The following is a 21571-nucleotide window of genomic DNA, read 5'->3' as shown; positions in this document are numbered from 1 at the left end:
GCCAAGAAAACAACGAGCCAAATTGACACTTACACCCCCAAGGCTGTTGGTGTCTTCAGTCAAAGTTGGCTTGGGAGAGTGACATTTGGCAGCGTTAACCTGCCACAACCAGGATAACACTGCATCTCACCACTTTACTCGTAGCATTTAATTGTTTTGATGACCCCAGGAAAAAAAAAATTGTAGTGCCTTAATGAGGAAGAAGCCTCATTAGATCAAAATGGGCATGCAGACTGCAATTTTCTTGTAAATGGAAGTCAGATGGGTCCTACAGCACTTCCAATTAATAGAAGCAGAAGTTTCAATTCCTAAAAGAACACTCCCATGCATTATATTGTACCTACCACCGAGATACAACGGAAACAAGAAATCCATCGGGGATGCTATTAATGGGCTTTCAAATAGACTGTGTATCATGAGACTCAGAAGGCCAGAGCTGTATTAGTGGGGTTATTATTGGCGGTTGCAGCTATTCATGCTTGAGTCATACCCAAGGACAAGTTGGCTTGAGCAGTTCTGTTTATTTTGTCCTCATGATTAGTAGTACCTAGCAACTTCTCCAACTCATTGGTGAATTCCAGATGCCCATGAAGCGGGTGGTCGGATTGGATATCATGTCAACCATGACAGCATTAGCCACACTTGGAACAGGATTATAACCAGCAATATTTTCCACGACCATCCTTTCCACTTTTCAAAATAAAGAAGCCCGTTTTTCAGAGCAGAAAGTTGTTAAGAATACTATCTAGGAGTACTAGCTACAGGACTACAGGGAGTTACTTGAGGAAAGTTGTCCAGATAAAAATTATGGAATGGAGCACCAGTAAAATAAATTGAGTTCAGATTCTTCCTGCTTTCTGCCACCATTAGTCCCATGTGTTTGATGTTTTCTCTTTGCCTCCCAAATCCTCACTTATAGAGTAAAGCTTTTCCAAGTTTTCCTGGCATGAATGAGTAGAATATGTGTTTGTTGAGCCATGTTCACTTCTGTTTAAATAGAATCAGGTTTATTCATACCTTTTGAAACTGGTATGATTAATGTTCTTTTAACTTAGGCCAGCTTGTATTCCTATGAATTTCAGGGCTTTGCCTACTTAGGTCAATCTGTACCTGCCTCCTGTCTCTTCCCACTCCAGTCCATACTTCACTCTGCTGCCCAGATCATTTTTCTACAGAATTGTTCAGCCCGTGCTTCCCCACTCCTCAAGAACCTCCAGTAGTTGCCTGTCCACCTCCACATCAAACAGAAACTCCTTACAGCTGGCTTTAAAGCACTCAATCACCTCAGCCCCTCCAACCTCACCTCACCACTCTCCTACAACAACCCAGCCCCCACACTTCACTCCTCCAATGCTAACCTACTCACTGTACCTTGATCTCATCTAACTCACCATGGACCTCTCACCCAGATCCTTTCTCTGGCCTAAAACATCCTCCCTCTTCATACCTGTTAGACAATTCCCTTTCCCACCTTCAAGGTTTCCTCCAAGAGTCCTTCCTTGATTACACTCTTATTTCCTTTGCTCCCACTCCCTTCTGCGCTTGCTCCTGAACTTGGATTTGCCCTCGTTATTTGCCCCCCCCTTTATTTATCCACAAGACTTATGTACACATCTGTAATTAATTTATTTATATTAATGTCTGTCTCCCCCTCTAGACTGTAAGCTCACTGTGGACAGGGAATGTTCTGCCAACATTGTTGTATCGTACTCTCCCAAGTACTCTGCACAAAGTAAGCACTCAATAAATGTGATTGATCGATTGCTAGGCTTTGTAACGTTCAACACCATTTAAACTATGGTGGCACTTAATAAGTGTATGCTGATATCAGAACCAGCCCCTTCTCACATGGCGCATACAATCTCTCTTATTCTCACCTTACAGAGAAGGAAAGAGTCCCCTAGACTTTGTGACTTGCCCAAGGTCACACAGTGCTCTTTCCATAAGGCCATGCTCACTCCAAGAATTAAGAAATTCAGACTTAATTGTATCTCCTTTTTAAAACCAATCCAGGGATTTCTTCTAAGAAATTTTGTGGTAAGTGATCCAACCAGGTAATCCACAAATCAGTGATCTGAGAATTTACAAAGAAGTTAAAAGCCAAAGAGGAAAATGAGTTGTGTTCTTGGGGGCCAATTTTCACCTGTGCCATTTTCTTTTAAGCATCTGTCTGGCTCTGTCTACAACAATTGTATGTAGAGGGGACTCCCACCATATTTTCCTTTGGGCTCTGAAATCACTTTCTTGATTCCCAAGACAGCATATTTTAGTGAACTGCAAAGGAAGCAGGTGAGAGGGTTTTTCCAGCTGTTTCGTGGTTGGAAATTCCAACCCTTTGTCTTCCTCACCTCCTCTCCTTATTGACTTCTAATCTGGCCTCATGTAGAGAGAGAGTAATGATTGTCACCCCCAAAAGAATCATGAAATATGATTTTGCCTCAGGCTCTTAAAAATCAGCAGGTTGATGAGGGATTGGCTGGTTGGGTTGAGAGGGTAATGGTTCTAGGAGCTAGTGAAAATAGGACCTATCAGCAGAGGAAATCCAGAGCTTGCCTGTGTCTATGTGAGAACCTTGTTGCAATTTCTCTGGATTACCTTAGCAGTCCACTAAGAATTCATCTTAAAACTGTCCTGATTTCAATTATGCTCTTGTTCAGTGAACCCATTCTTTTATCTTATATTATTATTCAAGTTATCTACATATAGGAATATGAGGGGTTTTTTCCTCATTTGTCAAACCCCTAATCCATAGAAGATTCCAGATTTAATACTATTATATTTTCTTTGCTCCCTCTATAGGAAGACTGTTTCTTTCAAATTGTTTCCAGCTACTATAATTATCACTAGATAGAAACTGAGAAATAGCATGGCCTAGTGGATAAAGCAAAGACCTGGAAGCCAGAGGAGCTGGGTTCTAATCCTGGTTCAAACCCCGCTTGCTTGGGCATGTCACAACTTCTCTTTTGCCTCAGTTTCTTCAACTACAAAAAACAGGGATTCATTTCCAGTTCTCCCTCAAACTTTGACTGTGTGCCCCATGTGGAACAGTGACTGCATCTGGCCTGATTAACTTGGATCTACCCCAGTGTTTACAACAGTGTTTCCCATACAGTAAGTGCTTAAATACCATTGGAAAAAATGAGGAAATATTTCTGCTAAACGAACACTAGCATAGCACTTAAGGGTGAACTCCAGTTAAGACAGTTAGCTAGTTGATCTTGATTTGTTATTTGCAATCCCTGAGAAGCTCCTGGAGTTCAATCAATCGATCTATCAATCTTATTTACTGAGCACTTATTAATAACAATGTTAGTATTTGTTAAGTGTTTACTCTGCGTGAAGCACTGTTCTAAGTGCTGGGGGTTTACAAGGTGATCAGGTTGTCTCACGTGGGGCTCACAGTCTTAATCCCCATTTTACAGATGAGGGAACTGAGGCACAGAGAAGTTAGGCTATTTGCCCAAAGTCACACAGCTGACAAGTGGCAGAGTGGGATTAGAACCCATGACCTCTGACTCCTAAGCCTGTGCTCTTTCCATTGAGCCACGCTGCTTCTCTGTTGTAACACACAGAGTACTGTACTAAGCACTTGGGAGAGTACAACACAACGGAGTTGGGAGAAATCTTCCTGCCCACAGCAAGCTTAGTCTACTGGGGAGGACAGATGTTAATATAAATAAATAATTATGGCTAAATACATAAGTGAAAGGCTGGCATGGGATAGAAAATCATCCAGCATGGCTCAGTGGAAAAAAGCATGGGCTTTGGAGTCAGAGGTCATGGGTTCAAATCCCTCCTCTGCCAATTGTCAGCTGTGTGACTTGGGACTAGTCACTTCACTTCTCTGTGCCTCAGTTCCCTCATCTGTCAAATGGGGATGAAGATTGTGAGCCCCCCGTGGGACAACCTGATCACCTTGTAACCTCCCCAGTGCTTAGAACAGTGCTTTGCACATAGTAAGTGCTTAATAAATGCCATTATTATTATTATTATTATTATTATTATTATACACTGTCCTTCTATAGCAGAACTTATTCTAGTGCTTTCTAGTAGTAAAGTTCTTTCCGCATCATTTTTAATGTTGCTAAACTAGGTTTTAAATCAAGAAAATTGAAAGAGAATGGAAGTGAGATTCACCCCTCTTGAACCTTTCATAATAATAATCCCCATTTTAAAGATGAATGCTGTTCTCTCAGCAGATTAACATCACCTAATGTGGAATTCCTACAGGCGACCAGCCCAGGACTGAGCAGGAAACTTATAAAGCATACTGTTCCTATATCTCTGCAGGGCTGGTTGTGAAGCGAAATTGGGCCCAAGTAACACAGGAAACTTTATCCAAAGTAATCCCCTGACTCTACAAGGATGACTCCATAGAGAAAGCAACCTTTAAACCTGGCAACAGCTTTGTAAAAATTATATTATGAATAGGTTTCTTAGTCTTTGTTGCTCAGCTGACCTAGATGAGTAGTATCGGGCTCAATAAAAATTGAAAGTGGAAGATGATCATATTCAAGCCCAAAACTCAATAGAACTCACCACGAAGCTGTGGAAATGGTTAAGTGAAATTGCAAATACGCATCCAGCTGCAGCGTCTAACAGCTTTTCACAAAATAGATTTTCCTTTGCAATACCTAGACAACTGACTGGCATAATGAATTGTCAAGCCTCATTTTCCTGGCTCGATTTACAGAGGAGAAAAAAGCTGGAGTGGTCAGGGCCGCCTTTAGTCAGAAGCAATGTTTCACAGAATGTCATAGCTGAAGGCTCAGTTATCAAAAATAATATTAGCCACAGGAGCCCTCCCGGTGTTCTGTTTTGACCATTGATCTGTTTGCTTCAGTTTTGGTGGCTTGCTATGTTGTCCTGAAAGAGACCTTGGAGTTGTGTTGCTCCAGAGGATTTTCTTCTAGTAGGTTGGCAGAGTCTGGTTTCTGGGCCCTGAGCCCAGTTTGTGGTAATTCTGTTTGGGCAGCATTTTGGGCCCTCGTTTACTATGGAAAATGTACAATTTAGTAATATTGCTCATTGTGCAGTAATTGGTAACAAAAAGTAAAGTTTTCATGTTTGTTTTTGTTTTTTTTTTTTACTGATTTGATTTACCTTTGTATTTACTTGATAGTTTGGACTTGCTGAAGCTTTGAGAATTCTCTCAGTTGTTAAATGGAATTTTCTCTCTGCCACCTCCTCATTAACAAACAAATATTTATCAGACATCACTGGGTATGTGATCCTAGAATAAGTTGTGGGAAAGTTTACAAAGCCTAAGGGTAGTTTAGGGTCCTTGCCCTTAAAGAGATTGTAAGAGTCCTGGGCTCTTACGACTTGAAGCTTGGAGATGAATGGATTTACATAAAGATCTTATTGAATGTTCTGGGGCAGTGCAATACCTACTTTTATTTTCTGCCCAAATGACTAACATACTACTTTATAGCGTTCAATACCGTTGATGATAAGCATCATCCTTTATGCTAATAAATATCGTATTTTTATAGTATCGGCTCTGAAGACATTTAGTTGGAGTGAATCTAGATGCCATCCCAAGCATTCTACTCTGCCTTGGGATCTCACTAAAGACCCACTTGCCTTTCTGAGTCCATTGTCTATATCTCATCCTATCCTTGCAATACTGGAAAATGAGCTACCAAGGTATTCAGTGATATCATTCAACTCTGGGGTGCTGATGGAGCTCCTTGGTTGGGTGAAAGATCACCCCTCTATCTTCTTTAGACTAATTGCCAATCCTAGTGCTTCCTTGATTCTGAGAAGTGGTTCAGAATTGTCTGCATGTCTTCTGGGTTGTGTGTGCTTCCAGAGCACAGCTCTTAGCATACGAGAACTTCTTTATGAATGACTCGAGGACTGTGGATGATTGCAATCAGTTTCCGACACCAGCTGGAAGATTTTTGGTGTGTCCTCTAGTGTAACTCCTCAGGACAAGTTGAGCAAGATCAGACCCGGTACTCAGACCTAATTTAGTCTGCTAGTGACAGGAGAAATGTCTGAAAAGACCCTTCCAGTTTTGATCCTGCCAACTGTATGCTGAGGTCGTCTTAAAATCTTGATAAATGCTTGGAGTTGTCAAATGATGCTGGAGCAAACAATTCAACAGTTGCTAGAGTCCTTGTCTTTTGACCAGGGGAAGCAACATGGCCTAGAGGAAAGAGGACATGCCTGGGTTCTAGTCCTAACTCTATCGCTTGGCTGCTGTATGTCTTTGGCCAAGTCACTTGATTATCTGTGCCTCAGTTTCCTCAACTGTAAAATGAGGATTCAATACCCATTCTCCAATCCGTACCTTGGGTGGTTGATTTATTGGAGCCCCATAACATGGCCTAGTGGATAGGCCAAAGGCCTGCATGTCCTAAGGATCTTGGTTCTAATCATGGCTCTGCCACTTGTCTGCTGTGTGACCTTGGGCAAGTCACTTAACTTCTCTGTACTTCTCGACTGAAAGTTCACTGTGGTCAGGGAATGTGGCTATTATTGTTGTATAGTACTCTCCCAAGCACCTAGTACAGTGCTCTGCACACAGTAAGTGCTCAATAAATATGACTGACTGACTGTGTCTCAGCTAACCTCATCTGTATAATGGGGATTAGGACTATGAGCCCCATGTGGGATGTGGACAGTGACCAACCTGATTAGCTTGTATCAACCCCACTGCTTTGTACAGAGCCTAGCACATAGGAAGTGCTTAACAAAGACCATTTTTTAAAAGTATGAAGTCCAAGGTGCAAAAATAGGTTTTATTGGATTATTTGTAGCGCCCTTTATTAAGGACTAAAAATGGGATACTAGAAGCAACAACCATCATCTTTGTTGCTCTCCATGCATCCTCTTTCCCGTCTTGGGTCCCAGCATTCCAATTTCTCCCTCCGTGTAATCACTGCTGGGCTCCTTCATTCATTCATTCACTCATTCAATCATGTTTATTGAGTGCTTACTGTGTGCAGAGCACTGTACTAAGCGCTTGGAAGAGTAAAATATAACAATAAACAGACATATTCCATGCCCACAGCAAGCTTACAGTCTAGAGGGACAAGTTTACAGTCTACAGTCTGCAGCAGAGAATCAAAAAGGGGTACTTGAGTGCTTACTGTGTGCAGACAGTCAACTGCAGGGCAACCTGGGATGCTCTTTAATCCTTCTCACCAAGTCAGGCCTTAGTTTGGGCACAGTCCCTGTAAGATCAGTCAATCAATCATATTTATTGAGCACTTACTGTGTGCAGAGCACTGTACTAAGCGCTTGGGAAGTACAAGTTGGCAACATATAGAGACAGTCCCTACCCAACAGTGGGCTCACAGTCTAAAAGATGTCTCTTCCCCATCCTCTGGTCTGTCTCTCCACTTTCTTGTTCCTCCCACTCCATCTCCTCCCCTCCTCTCCACCCTGAGAGTCTCCGTAGCAGCCCCAAAGCTGTATAGAGCTCTAGATTTCTCCCTGCTCTGGGTCTCCAGACAATTTCTATAGGTGCCTAAAGTTATTTGAGCCCAGCCTGACTCGCGCTGTATTTCTAAGGCAGGACTTGTAAGGGGAAGCACTGGACAGGTATACTTGAGTCAGCATAGTATGGCCATGAGCGTTACACACTCTATTGGGCTGCTTGGTCCCAAGGAAGTAGCACAATGGACTCATCTGATAATGAAATGAAAGTATTTTATTATACAATGTAGGGCTACATTTTTACATTTCTGTTTGGTCAAGCTATGACTGCAGGTTTCTGCTATGTGGAGGATCGTACCAACAGATCTGTTCTAATGCCTATGTTAATAGGAATCTAATTCACAGCTGTGTAGAGCCCGCTGTTGGGTAGGGACCGTCTCTATATGTTGCCAACTTGTGCTTCCCAAGCACTTAGTACAGTGCTCTGCACACAGTAAGCGCTCAATAAATATGATTGAATGAATGATTGAACATGCTACTCAAAAGAGCAAATTGAATATGGATATATGTTGGAAGGGTGGAGGAAAGGGGATGGGAGGAGAGAAGTGCTACTTTTATTGTGTCTGTGTGTGTCTATGTAGCTGGTAATTTCTTCTGGAACTGTTGAAGAACTTGGGAGAGGCAATTATTTTATTATTTTCACCATCTCCTTGAGGTGACAAGGTGACAAGACATTGATACTCATATTTTTCAGCTGGCAAGGTTAAAACCTGGGTAGAGGTTTCCCTTTTGGCATCATCATCATTATCATTATTGAGGAAACGATTGATGTTGCCAGAGACCCGGAATTAGATTAAGGAAAATAACTCGGGGCTTCCAACTGCTAGGCCTGTCTTCTCAGATTGCTGTGTAGGCAATGAATGATATAGTAACTGGCTCACAGAATCCTAAATTGAAGTGATTTTCTTCATCAGAAGGCCATCATAAGATCACCCTTTCTAACATACGGTAAAATGTTCTCCCCTGGAGCTTCTTGAGAAGCAATAGGAGAGAACAAGTCACTGATCTAGTGGTTTTTTAGCACATTTATGGACAGACCAGATATTTCAGGTCAACTCTGTAAGCTCTTTGAGCATGATGACTTTCAATTAATCAGTGGTATTCATTAAGTGATTACTGTTGCCAAGTACTGTACTAAGTGCTTGAGACAGAACAACACAGTAAAATAGATAGTGTTCCCTGCCCACAGAGCTCATAGTCTTTGACAGAACTCAGTGGTTTTGTAAGAAAAGTGGTTTGCAAGCATAATGCATCAGTTACCTAATGATCTAGCTCTTCCTACAGTCTAACCTATCCTTCGTTTGTAAGAGGGGTACTCTTGGAAGCTACAATACTGCTTTCATGGATCTGTAGTACCATCAAATACACTAATGTGTTAATGGAAGTTGGTAGTTATCAATGTGTATATTTGCAGTTTCATGAGTTGCAAATCCCAATCACTGATTTACTGAATATCTCTTCCCAAAATCTTGCTGAGTGTTTGAAGAAAGAAAAGTGACTTAGATTCCCTAAAATGTAACCACTGTATCATGGGCAGTATAGAAACGAATGGAAAATATTAATCAATTTATAACTGAAAGGGTGCACTCTTTTGACAAGGAAGCAAAACTTTTGAGATCCCTATCCCTATATCGAAAAACAAAAGAGTTGTATAAATAATTTTCTCAGACTTGTACTTCCAAAAGATCAATCCTGAGTGTTTGCAAATGTTATAAAATAAAACCTCAAAGGGAAATTTGAAGGTACAAAATTGGATAATAGAAAGATTAGATGCCTGGATTCCTTCAGTTGAGGAGATTAGAAAGGCTGAGTTTAAATGTTCATTATACTTGCAAAATATGCTCAATACTTTAGTAAACAACAAATGCAACTCAAGATAGTGTATAAACTCTGAAGGGCTCATAATTTTTCTAGTGGACAATAGCCAACCCTATTAGCATAATCCGAGGGTTAGCCAAGGCCAAAAAAAAGGAACTATTTTACTGATGGTTAATGGTTCTTAGGGATGGCTGCAGGTACTGATATTTGCTTTCCTTTCTCACTTCTCCACAGCATTACATAATCAGCTACTTCTGTATTAAAAGGCATAGCCCAGTTGGCTGCTTCTGGTTTTCTCAATAAATTTGGTTATTTTTACATTTGAAACATCCTTGGGTTACACAGCGTTGGGCACATTGTAGGAATCAAATGTTTTTCATTCCTGCCCATTGACTCTTCAGTCAATTAAAATCTGCTGTCTAGGGGGTTGGTATCCCAGCAAAGAGATCAAAAATAAATGGACCTCAGAGCAGAATTACTATCTCAACCTGTAAATTCAAACCACAGGGAAGGGAACTGCTTTAATATTTGGATTTTCCCACAAAATTCCTGTTCAGAAAGATTTCTTTTGGAAACTTTTCAAAGGCAGGCTTCTTATCAGGAGAAATGGGCCTCTCTAAGAATCGCTTGGAAGATCCACAAAAATCAGTTTTGATGTCCCAGTTACTGAGCATGAGTTTTGACTCTGCTGTTTTGTAAACTTCATGTTGTTGCAAAACCAAAAATGGCCAATATGAGGGACTTCCCAGTAGGGTCACTGGGAAATTTCCAAGGAGCTTTCAGGACAGGGTTGGTGGGATTATGTGTCCTGTGTATATCAAGATGATGTAGAGATTTGGCTGCTTTTCTCTAAGAAACTCTAAAGAGTAGCCTAAAGACAACCAGGCAAATGCTCAAATTGTGCCTTGGCTAGTCTGACACTACCACCTTATTCACAACTGGATTTGGAAATATTACCTAGGTCTTTTAAAAACAAAACTCTAAAATAAGCATTGTACACATAGGATATTCAACTACCTTACAGGTTCCTGCTTTTGGCAAATCAAAATTATGTAGCGACTCAATTGTAGAATCCAAACTTGTTATTAATGAATAATTCTGTCATCATAAAGAGGGCCGCAAGAGAATCACAGAAACTTCCAAGCTTCTGGTGATTTTTGTCATATTTATTGTTCTGGAGGAGACATCATGTCTGCAAAATTATAATTAACCACCTTCATTCACTAGTCATCTGCAGACTTATGTTCTAGGAAGAAAAAGTGTCCATAATTCACATGCTTTGGGTAAAAGCTGAGTGGGGCTGTAAATTATGCAGGAGGAGACTTTTCTCCAGCAAACAATGAGAATAATGGCTTTCTGCACTGATAGGTGATTCCCAACTATGTCAGAGAGAAGAGGCTAAGACCTATAATGACCATTTATTCATATCAGTATATTTCATGGTGGGGAAGATTATAATCATCAATACTGGTTGAATCCACAATTCATGGATCATCACTCATCACTGATACCTGACATTGAGAACATAATAGCATTTCTTCTATACAGGAGAGCAAACAGCGGGTAAAAAATGACCTCTTCCTTGTTCCATTGTTGGGGCCAGAGGGTTGAAAAGTGAGGCAGCCAAGACTAGGTGATTGGGGGATTTCTTTTCTGAAACACTGGTTTTCCTGTGATAAACCGTATTCTCCTTGAGCTGAAGCCATACATTTGTACACAGTGCCACTTTTCCTCCTCACCTCTATTTTCCAGTCACTGTCATCTGTCCCTCCTGGCTCCCTGTGTGTGTGTCGTTATGCTGAGGAAACCTCAGGAAATAGTGTTCAGGATAATTGACATAATCCGGGGCCTTCCTGAACAATTGTTCTCAGAAAAACAAGCAGAAGAAAGAGAAGTAGCATTTGCCATTTGCCCTGCGTATTTGGTTTCCTTTGGGTCTCAGTCACTGAGATCTCCGGTTGAATTCATGGTCGTTATCTGCTAGTGTCGGGTTGGTGAAGTTCTAGTTGGTGTCTGTCGGAAGAGTGGTTGTCTCATCATTTGGCAGTCCGTTGTCTGCTAAGGCAACATTTTTTATTACAAACACCATGATAGGCTTAGTTTCTGCCTGTCATCTGGCAGACTCCACCCCAAGCTGCTCTCCTGGGGCTTGGTTCTCTTTCCTGTTGCAATAGTCCCTGGATAAAGAGTGGACCTCTTGTCCCTTTCTGCTTATCCTTAGCGACTAAGTAAATGGACCCTTGGAGACGTATGTGAAACTGTTTAAATGGGTCAGCCTCCTGACAGTGGCAGAGAGGATGCAGGTAGGGGCTCCAGTGGTCTGAAGGAAAGGCGGTGCTCCCCTACCCCCACCCCCAGTGTTTCTTTTCTGAAACACTGGTTTTCCTGTGATAAACCATATTCTCCTTGAGCTGAAGCCACGCATTTGTACACAGTGCCACTTTTCCTCCTCACCTCTATTTTCCAGTCACTCTCATCTGTCCCTCCTGGCTCCCCGTGTGTGTGTGTCATTATGCTGAGCAAACCTCAGGAAATAGTGTTCAGGATAATTGACATAATCCGAGGCCTTCCTGAACAATTAGCTCAGCCTCCTGGAGATGGAGGAACCAGGGGACCAAAGGCACTTGGAAACCCTAAGCTTGCTCTCAGGTCCGCAAAGGACAACACAATCAGCCTGCAGCAAAATCAGGAGACACTGTGGGTGGCAGCCACAAAAATTAGTCTCCCCTGAAATGAACAACTTGAAAGTCGCATACCTGTGGGTCTTGAGCAGAATCCACTATTGCTTCAATATTTGTCAGAGATCTTAGTTCTTCAGCAAAGCCAATTACCTGAGGTGAAGGTACTCAGTTCACTGCTCTTTCTTTAAATCTTTCTGAATAAACTGTTCTGCTGTGGGAGTTTCTGAGCCTGAGAAGATGTGGGTTCTAGTAGGTGGAGCATGAGACTGGGAGTCAGAGGACCTGGGTTCTAATCCCAGCTTCTCCACTTATCTGTTGTGTGACCTTGGGCAAGTCACTTAATTTATCTTGGCCTCAGGGCCCTCGTCTGTAAAATGGGGATTAAGACTGCAAGCCCCATGTGGGGCATGGATTGGGTCCAACCTTATGACCTTATATCTACTCCAGTGCTTAGTCTAATACTTGATACATAGTAAGCGCTTAACAAATGCTATAAAAATCATACTATGACTCTCTTGAATTAGAAAAATGCAAAATGCTGTGGAGGCTGCATCACACATTGTGATGCTAAAAAAGTTGTGCATTAAAGGTCTCCTCTTCTCACTTTCAGTGAAGGCAAAAGTACTGGCTGGTTATTGCTTCCTGGATGTTACAGGGGACATATTTCCTTGGGATGTTGAAACTGTTTTTCATACTTAAATATCAGTTCATCTAAGCTGCTTCAGTGGAGTGTTAATTCTCTGTCACTTAGGGCTTTTAAGAGAGCAATACTCAGTTTGTTTCCCATTTTCCAAAATGATATCTAATAATGTAAGTTGGCTTCTCATATCGGGCACTTGAAAGAAGACTCAACTTGGAAAAGCTTAAAAAGCAAAAGTGTGAAAAACAGATTTCTTTTGGTCCCAGCTCATCGATTTAGAGTTGTCTGAATACTGTCTGTCCTGTTTCCTCTAACACCATAATAAACCCTGCGACAGGTACCAGATGTACTCCTGAGACCATTTAATGAAAGTGATAATATATCTTCTAGGTTTCCTCTACGCTCAGAACAATACCAAGCGCAGCATTAAAGAGCGGCTTATGAAACTCTTGCCCTGCTCAGCTGCCAAAACAGCGTCTCCTGATATCCAAAGCAAGTTTTTTTCCCCCCTTTTTGTTGAGCTTTGCATGCATTGCAATTCTGGTCTTGTGAATAATCAATGTATTTGTTTGCTTCATTCGAGACACTTGTTCTGCTGATGTTTAAAGAACGGTTAACCTCGGAGAACTGTTTTGAGAATCTACACTTCGTTTTTCCCCTGGACAATGAATCACCATATTAATGTTGTTGGCTTCCCTCAATGTCAGGTGTTCTTTTCCCATTTACTGTGGTTGTTTTGGATTCTGATAATCCTAAACAGGTTACGGATGCACTAATAAAATTTGCCCCAGCGAAACTAGGTCTAGAGGTTTGTGGGGTCCATATGCCAGGCCAGATTACACTTCTACATACAACAAGGTAAATAGAAACCTGGTCACTGTTGGCTACAGGGGGGTGAAGTCAAATGGGGACAGACCAGTAAAAGGGTGAGGGGGCAGAGGACTGGACAAGAGGTAGATGTAAAATGAAGGATAGGAAAATTGGAGAAAGGGGAGAGGGAGAGAGTCAGAGGCAAGGGGTGACACAAGCCCCTCTGCTTTGTCCCTCACTGGTTCCTCCTGACAATCCAAGATGGATCAGTTCCTGCAGATTTTGAAGGGTCGCAGGGGTAGAGGAACCCTCCCACTTCTCCTCCTGCCCGTCACTTTCTTAGTTTGGTCGTGGCAAGCATGCCCCTCCCTGCCCATCCCTCCATAACCATTCTCCCCAAATGAGATGTGTCCTCATCTAAACCAGTTTTTTTATATAAATAGAAGTTGCTTCAGGAACTGAATAGGAACCCAAAGAGTTCAAACCAAGAGGATGGACAAAGCCTAAGTTTTGGGCCTGATCCACCTAAATCCCAGCTCTGCCAATTGTCGGCTGTATGACTTTGGGCAAGTCACTTAACTTCTCTGTGCCTCAGTTACCTCATCTGTAAAATGGGGACTGTGAGCCCCCCCGTAGGACAATCTGATCACCTTGTAACCTCCCCAGCGCTTAGAACAGTGCTTTGCACATAGTAAATGCTTAATAAATATCATTATTATTAAGCTAGGCTTATTCATTCATTCAATCGTATTTATTGAATGCTTACTGTGTGCACAGCACTGTACTAAGCACTTGGGAAGTACAACTTGGCAACATATAGAGACGGTCCCTACCCAACGACGGGCTCATAGTCTAGAAAGGGGAGACAGAAAACAAAATGAAACATGGAGACAGGTGTCAAAACCATCAGAATAAATAGAATTATAGAATTAAAGCTATATGCACATGCACAGTTATGGTCATCATAGTCCAGAGAGGAAAGTGGCCCAACACAAACAATTCCACAACAAGCAAGTTGAAATCATGACAAGAAAACGAGATGGTCCACTTTTTCTCTCAATGCTCTTTCCATAGGCAACTCTACCCGAGGAAAGAATCGAACCCCTAACTGCTATATCAGAACAAAGGCAGCTCATATAAAGGATGAACCAAATAACTCTAAGACGCAGTGACTAATTTTCACCTTAGCAACCCTCTAAAATGTCATCAGTTTGCAAAGAAAGGGTGAAAATATATTAGACTTTTTAGGAAACCACAAGAAAACAAAAATATTCACAGTGACAAGAGCTGAAAGTCTGAGAGGCTCTACATACTTAATTGGCATTTTTCATCATCTTCATTACTAAACATTTACGGAGCACCCTTAGCTCTTTCATCTGCAAAAAAGAAGATTACGCCTACCTCTATTCCTTAGAGCTACTGGAGCGATGAATGAAACAGTTTGTGTGACAGAGACAGTATAAATTTGGAGAGTATTAATATTAAACTTGTCAAAGCACCTGTAGAGAAATTCCTGGTGCCCTAATTCAATCAGAATAATTGACTGTTCACATTAAACCTTCACTATGGCCTTGTTTGTTGATTATAGCCAGCTTAGCTGCACAAAATGCAACAAGGTGATTATAGGATCAGAGTGCTCATTAGGCTGATGGCCTGTCATCAATATATTGTCTAACATAATTGGAAAACCTAATTTCCTACAGACAGTTCACGTTTTTATTATCAAAGATAACGCAACGTCTCGGTGTTTCCTGTTTGTCTACTAATCATGTTGGGTATGTTTATCTTCTGTGAAAGGTTATAAATGTCTCGCTTGGAAGAGGAACAGTTAGCATTTATCTGCTCTGGCGATTCAAGACATTCTACCCCAAACAAAGCCTTAAAAATGCTATTGGTTCAAACACAAGCACGGCCACTGGGACACACAAGAAATTTAATTCCTTTAACATATTGGCTCCTAGGTCACCCAGTCAGTCGATCCCATATTTATTGAGTGCTTACTGTGTGCAGAGCGCTTGGGAGAATACAACATAACAATATGAGAGACAGATTCCCTGCCCACAGTGAGCTTACAGTCTAGAGGGGATTGCAGTCTAGTCTACTACCTTATAAATCAGGGTCATGAGACCCACTCCGTGGGTCACAATCCTTCGTAAGTTTACATAATTTTTCCCAGGGCTTAGAACAGTGCGTGACACATAGCGCTTAACAAATACCATCATCATTATTATTATTGCATCGACACCAATCAGTCCAAAAGAAGCAACTGGTGAGTTAGGGTCACCAGGGAGGTCACACAGTGTACTGGAAATAATCATTTTATTTGTACATATTTATTACTCTATCTTACTTGTACATATCTATTCTATTTATTTTATTTTGTTACTATGTTTGGTTTTGTTCTGTCTCCCCCTTCTAGACTGTAAGCCCGCTGTTGGGTAGGGACTGTCTCTATGTGTTGCCGACTTGTACTTCCCAAGCGCTTAGTACAGTGCTCTGCACATGGTAAGCGCTCAATAAATACGATTGATGATGATGATGATGATGATAAATGTGATTGATTGATTTAAGTGTAGCAGAGAGCAAAGCACATTTGAACCTGGGTTTAAACTTAATGTTGGCACCATAGTTTTGATTGACTTAATGTAGGGTGGCAGCCAACATTTAACCTTTCAACTAGTAATTAATCTTTCTCTGGTTCCTCGGCAACTCAAATGCAAAAGATGAATTGGAGAGATAGTCAAAAAAAACCCAAACATTTTATTTATTTTACAGTTCTCAAAGACAAACCAAATAGTGTATTCACTTTAATATTTACAGGAAGAAGCATTGATGCATTAGGGGAGATGTTTCAACCATTCTAGAAATGAGCAGAAGGAAAGAGACTTCTATAAAGAAGCAACCTATTTTACCGTCAAAACTGGGGTTTCCTCGACTCTTCAGTAAACAATTCTTGATGTCTTGGCTACCATAATTGCACACCACAACTCCCTTATAAGTTATAAGACATAAGTTTCCCCTTCATGTAATCTTGGATATAGGGAGAGGAAGAGTAGTTAAAACTCATATTAAGCCCTGACAAATTAACAAATGAACTGCATGCATAATGACACTGACCCAAATCTTAAATGTTTTCTTATGAGAATGATGATGATAATAATAAGAATAATTTTGATATTTGCTAAGCACTTACTATGTCCCAAGTATGTGCTCAGTGCTGGGGTGGAGTCAGACCAGACAAATTCCCTGCCCAAATGGGGCTCACGCTGTAAGGGGAAGGTATTTAATTCCCATTTTACAGATGAGGAAACCGGGGCATAGAGAATTTAAGTAATTTGACCAAGGTCTAACAGGTAAGTACTAATAATCATGATTCATTCATTCTTTCAATCGTATTTATTGAACACTGTGTGCAGAGCACTGTACTAAGTGCTTGGGAAGTTCAAGTCAGCAACATATAGAGACGGTCCCTACCCAACAATGGGCTCACAGTCTAGAAGGGGGAGACAGAAAACAAAACAATGGCATTTGTTAAGCGCTTAGTATGTGCCAAGCAGTGGTCTAAGTGCTAGGAGGCATATAAGGTAATCACGTTGTCCCACATGGGGCTCACAGTCTTAATCCCCATTTTCCAAATGAGGTAACTGAGGCCCAGGGAATAATAATAATAATAATGGCATTTATTAAGTGCTTACTATGTACAAAGCACTGTTCTAAGCGCTGGGGAGGTTACAAGGTGATCAGGTTGTCCTGGGGCGGGGCGGGGGGGAGGGATCACAGTCTTCATCCCCATTTTACGGATGAGGTAACTGAGGCACAGAGAAGTTAAGTGACTTGCCCAAAGTCACACAGCTGACAAGTGGCAGAGCCGGGATTTGAACCAATGACTTCTGCCACGCCTCTTCTCGTGACTGAGAAGTGACTGAGTCGTAAGTGACTCAGAAACCAGGTTTTCTGGCTCCCAGGCCTGTGCTGTTTCCAAAACTGAAATTTTGCTAGGTGGTTTCCGCTTGCAAAGAGACGTATGCTTTCCTTTCTCCTTTAAATCTTCACTGCTGGGCTTCAGTACGGTAAAGCCAGATGATGGTGGTGCTGTTAGTGGTAGCAGTAGAGTTTCTTGAGTGTCAAGTGGGTGTAATGCATGAAACCTCGTGGAGGCTAAGGCCCTGGCCAACAAAAGTTTTCGCTGGCCGAGCCAGGGCTCTACTTTGGGTTTATAATAATGGTATTTGTTAAACACTTGCTATGTGCCAAGCACTGTTCTAAGCCCTGGGGTAGATGCAGGGTAATCAGTTTGTCCCACGTGGGGCTCACTGTATTAATCCCCATTTTACAGATGAGGTAACTGAGCCACAGAGAAGTTAAGTGACTTGCCCAAAGTCATACAGCCGCTAAGTGGTTCACAATCTCAGTTCCCATTTTGCAGATGAGGGAACTAAGGCCCAGGGAAGTGAAGTGACTTACCCAAAGTCACACAGCAGTGAGCCCACTGTTGGGTAGGGACCGTCTCTATATGTTGCCAACTTGTACTACCCAAGCGCTTAGTCCAGTGCTCTGCACACAGTAAGCGCTCAATAAATATGAATGAATGAATGAATGAAGTGGCAGAGCCAGGATTAGAACTCATGACCTTCTGACTCCCGGGCCTATGCTTTATCCACTAAGCCACGCTTTCCCCTCAGCACTTTTGTGCCACATAATACACATTATTACTTCCTCTATCTGTAATATATTTTAGTGTCCTTGTCTCCATGATTGGAAACTACTTGAATGTATGGGTCATATCTACTAATTCTGTTACTCTTCCAAATGCTTAGTTCAGTGCTCTTCACAGAGGAAGCGCTCAGTAAATACCAGAGGCTTCTTAAGTGACTGTAAGCTTGTTCATCAGTGTTGTGCACAATGACTCTTTCAACCCTTCCACTGTAGCTGCATTTTTAGGGACAACAGAGTTGAACATTGAGTGTTTGAGGCTATAAAAGACATCAATTTTAGCATGAACAAAAATAGTTTGTTGTTTTCACTGTAAGCTTGTTGTGGGAACGTGTCTACCAACTCGGTTATATTGTAAGTGCTCACTAAATATGACTGATTGGTTTTCAAATTGGTTTTCAACATCCAAAGGCTTTATAACTATCGATCAAACAAGATTCAAATATGAGCATTTAGAACCAGGACCATATTAGAGCTGCCAAGAATCTGGATTCATTCAGTCAGTCATTCAGTTGTATTTATTAAGAGCTTACTACTACTACTACTACTACTACTACTAATAATGACATTTGTTAAGCGCTTACTATGAGCCAAACACTGTTCAAAGCTCTGGGAGGATACAAGGTAATCAGGTTGTCCCACATGGGGCTCACAGTCTTAATCCCCATTTTATAGATGAGGTAACTGAGACACAGAAAAGTTAAGTGACTTGCCCAAAGTCACACAGCTGACAAGTGGCGGAGCCTGGATTAGAACTCATGACCTCTGACTCCCAAGCCTGGGCTCGTTCCATGGAGTCAAGCTGCTTCCCTGCTTATTGAGTGCAGAGCACTGAACTAAGCACTTGGGAAAGTACAATACAACAATAAACAGTGACATTCTCTGCCCAGAGTGAGCTCACTGAAGTCAGTAGCAGGTTCTCACTGACCTAGACCTGTTCAGGAGATGACGGAATTCCCTGGGAGTCATTTCATAAGCTGTTACCTCTTTTGACCCTGCTCTGTTTCACAAAGTGAAAATGGAATGGACTGCCTGCCACCCTTCCTGAGGGGAAAGGAACAGGTCCGTTTTGGAACAGGTCCACTGCAGGCCTGGCTTGGTCTGATGCTGTCTCTCAGTGGGGGTGGGCACTGTCAGTCTCATTTAGGACAATGGAGCCCCCCAAATCCCGGGTCATTCGTAACATCTACCTTGGAGTTGCTCTCCATTGTGGTAAAGGAAAAACCAAGAGTCCATCTGTCTCCTGTGTCGGTTAGAACTCTGAAACCCACTGGGGCTAGGACTCCTGCAGGCTGGCAAACCTGCAACTGGCATGTTTGTACTCCCCTGGCCCCAGCGGCTTAAGGGTGTATGTTGCCAAGGCAAACATCGTCGTCATCATCATCATCATCAATCGTATTTATTGAGCGCTTACTATGTGCAGAGCACTGTACTAAGCGCTTGGGAAGTACAAATTGGCAACATATAGAGACGGTCCCTACCCAACAGTGGGCTCACAGTCTAAAAGGGGGAGACAGAGAACAAAACCAAACATACCAACAAAATAAATAGAATAGATATGTACAAGTAAAATAAATAAATAAATACATAGAGTAATAAATATGTACAAACATATATACATATATACAGGTGTTGTGGGGAAGGGAAGGAGGTAAGATGGGGGGGATGGAGAGGGGGACGAGGGGGAGAGGAAGGAAGGGGCTCAGTCTGGGAAGGCCTCCTGGAGGAGGTGAGCTCTCAACAGGGCCTTGAAGGGAGGAAGAGAGCTAGCTTGGTGGATGGGCAGAGGGAGGGCATTCCAGGCCCGGGGGATGACGTGGGCCGGGGGTCGATGGCGGGACAGGCGAGAACGAGGTACGGTGGGGAGATTAGCGGCGGAGGAGCGGAGGGTGCGGTGTGGGCTGTAGAAGGAAACACCTAGGTAACAGTAATACCAACACCTTGAATTCATAGAGCGCTTTTATTTTTCCTAAGCATTTCATCTCATTTTAGCCTCACAGCTTCCCTGTGAGATAGGGTTGTGGAAATGAGGAAAGTACGTCACCCAGGAGGTTAGGTGGCTCACTGATGTCACACAGCAGGTCAGTGGCAGAGATGGGCCACTAATACCACCAAGCCTTGGCTGTGGTTCCTCTAGATAGAAGGCAGGGACAGTGGGAATCTGGTTCATCCACTCATGCACGTCACTAATTATGTGACGAGGCATTGGGTTCCTTAAGAGAGTCACTTACCGGCATTTCATTGAATTTCTTCACTTGAAATTCAAAGCACTGGGCAGAAGCAGCATGGCTCAGTGGAAAGAGCCCGGGCTTGGGAGTCAGAGGAAATGGGTTCTAATCCCAGCTCTGCCTCTCGTCAGCTGTGTGACTTTGGGCAAGTCACTTCACTTCTCTGGGCCTCGGTGACCTCATCTGTAAAATGGGGATGAAGACTGTGAGCCCAATGTGGGACAACCTGATTACTTTCTTCAGCCCTTGGAACAGTGCCAACAGTTAGAACAGTGCTTTGCACATAATAAGTGCTTAATAAATGCCATTATTATTATTATTATTGAATCACATTACGTCAACATTTGCCATGGGCCTTTGTGATGCATTGTTTTAATTAATTGGATTCCCCTAGTCCACACCAGAAACCCAACAGCCAATAGAAAGAGGAGGGATCAAACCAACATGGTGATATCCACTTGAACGCTACTGTAGCTGGCTGAGAGGGAAAACCTGATAATTAGAGGCCCGGATCACTTGGCTAAATTGTCTTGGGAACATGGGACATCCTGGAAGGCAACTAGAACTTTAAATATCCAAAGAATAAATTATTGAGATGTTCTTAATGAGGAAAACATCCTAAAAAAGAAATGGAAATTGTGGGTAGATGAACATTATATATACATGATGAGGAAAAACGAGAGAACTATCTAGGAAAGAGATATTGGAGTACTTAGAGCTGAAACACTCTCAGACATTTGCTATATACTGCCAACTGTGAACCAGAGGCATAAATATAAATAGTCCCAGCTGTTAAGCATGCCGAATTATTGGAAACTCATGAAGAATTGAACAGATTTGTCATTTAAGTAGCCCCTTCACAATGCAAAATTAATGTGGGCAATGTTGAGCCCAATAGATGGTTTTACCCAGGGGTGGCTATTGCACATTCTGAACTTCTGTGGGTAAAATTAGAAGCTTATTTCATCAAGATCATTCTCACAGTTCCAGCTTGGCAATCCAAGAGTGCAAATTGCTTCTTGGAAGTTCCTAGTACTGTGGGAGGCCTGGGAGTCCGAAGGATCTGGGTTCTAATTCTGCCTCTGCCACTTGTCTGCTGTGTAAACATGGGCAAGTTATTTAACTTTTCTGGGCCTCAGTTTCCTCATTTGTACAATGGGAATTAAGACTGTGAACCCCACTTGATACAAGGGCTGTGTCCAACCCAGTTACCTTGTATCTGCCCCAGCTCT

At 42.2% G+C, this 21571-nt stretch overlaps 1 protein-coding gene across 8 annotated transcripts in view; it reads left to right on the top strand.

The window, feature by feature from the left end:
- KCNIP4 (potassium voltage-gated channel interacting protein 4) overlaps positions 1–21571 on the top strand; it is a 696461-nt gene that overhangs the window by 631095 nt on the left and 43795 nt on the right. For 2 of the 8 annotated variants that reach the window (XM_038752175.1, XM_038752171.1), the window contains exon 2: positions 12979–13080. The exons of the other annotated variants lie outside the window; for them this stretch is intronic. In XM_038752175.1, the coding sequence (XP_038608103.1) occupies positions 12979–13080 (102 nt within the window). The remainder of the gene's footprint in view (positions 1–12978; positions 13081–21571) is intronic. 8 annotated transcript variants of the gene reach the window in all.

This window comes from Tachyglossus aculeatus, chromosome 10 (genome assembly GCF_015852505.1).
Source record: "Tachyglossus aculeatus isolate mTacAcu1 chromosome 10, mTacAcu1.pri, whole genome shotgun sequence".
Classification (NCBI taxonomy): Eukaryota; Metazoa; Chordata; class Mammalia; order Monotremata; family Tachyglossidae; genus Tachyglossus; species Tachyglossus aculeatus.
This window is presented reverse-complemented; position numbering and strand designations above follow the sequence as displayed.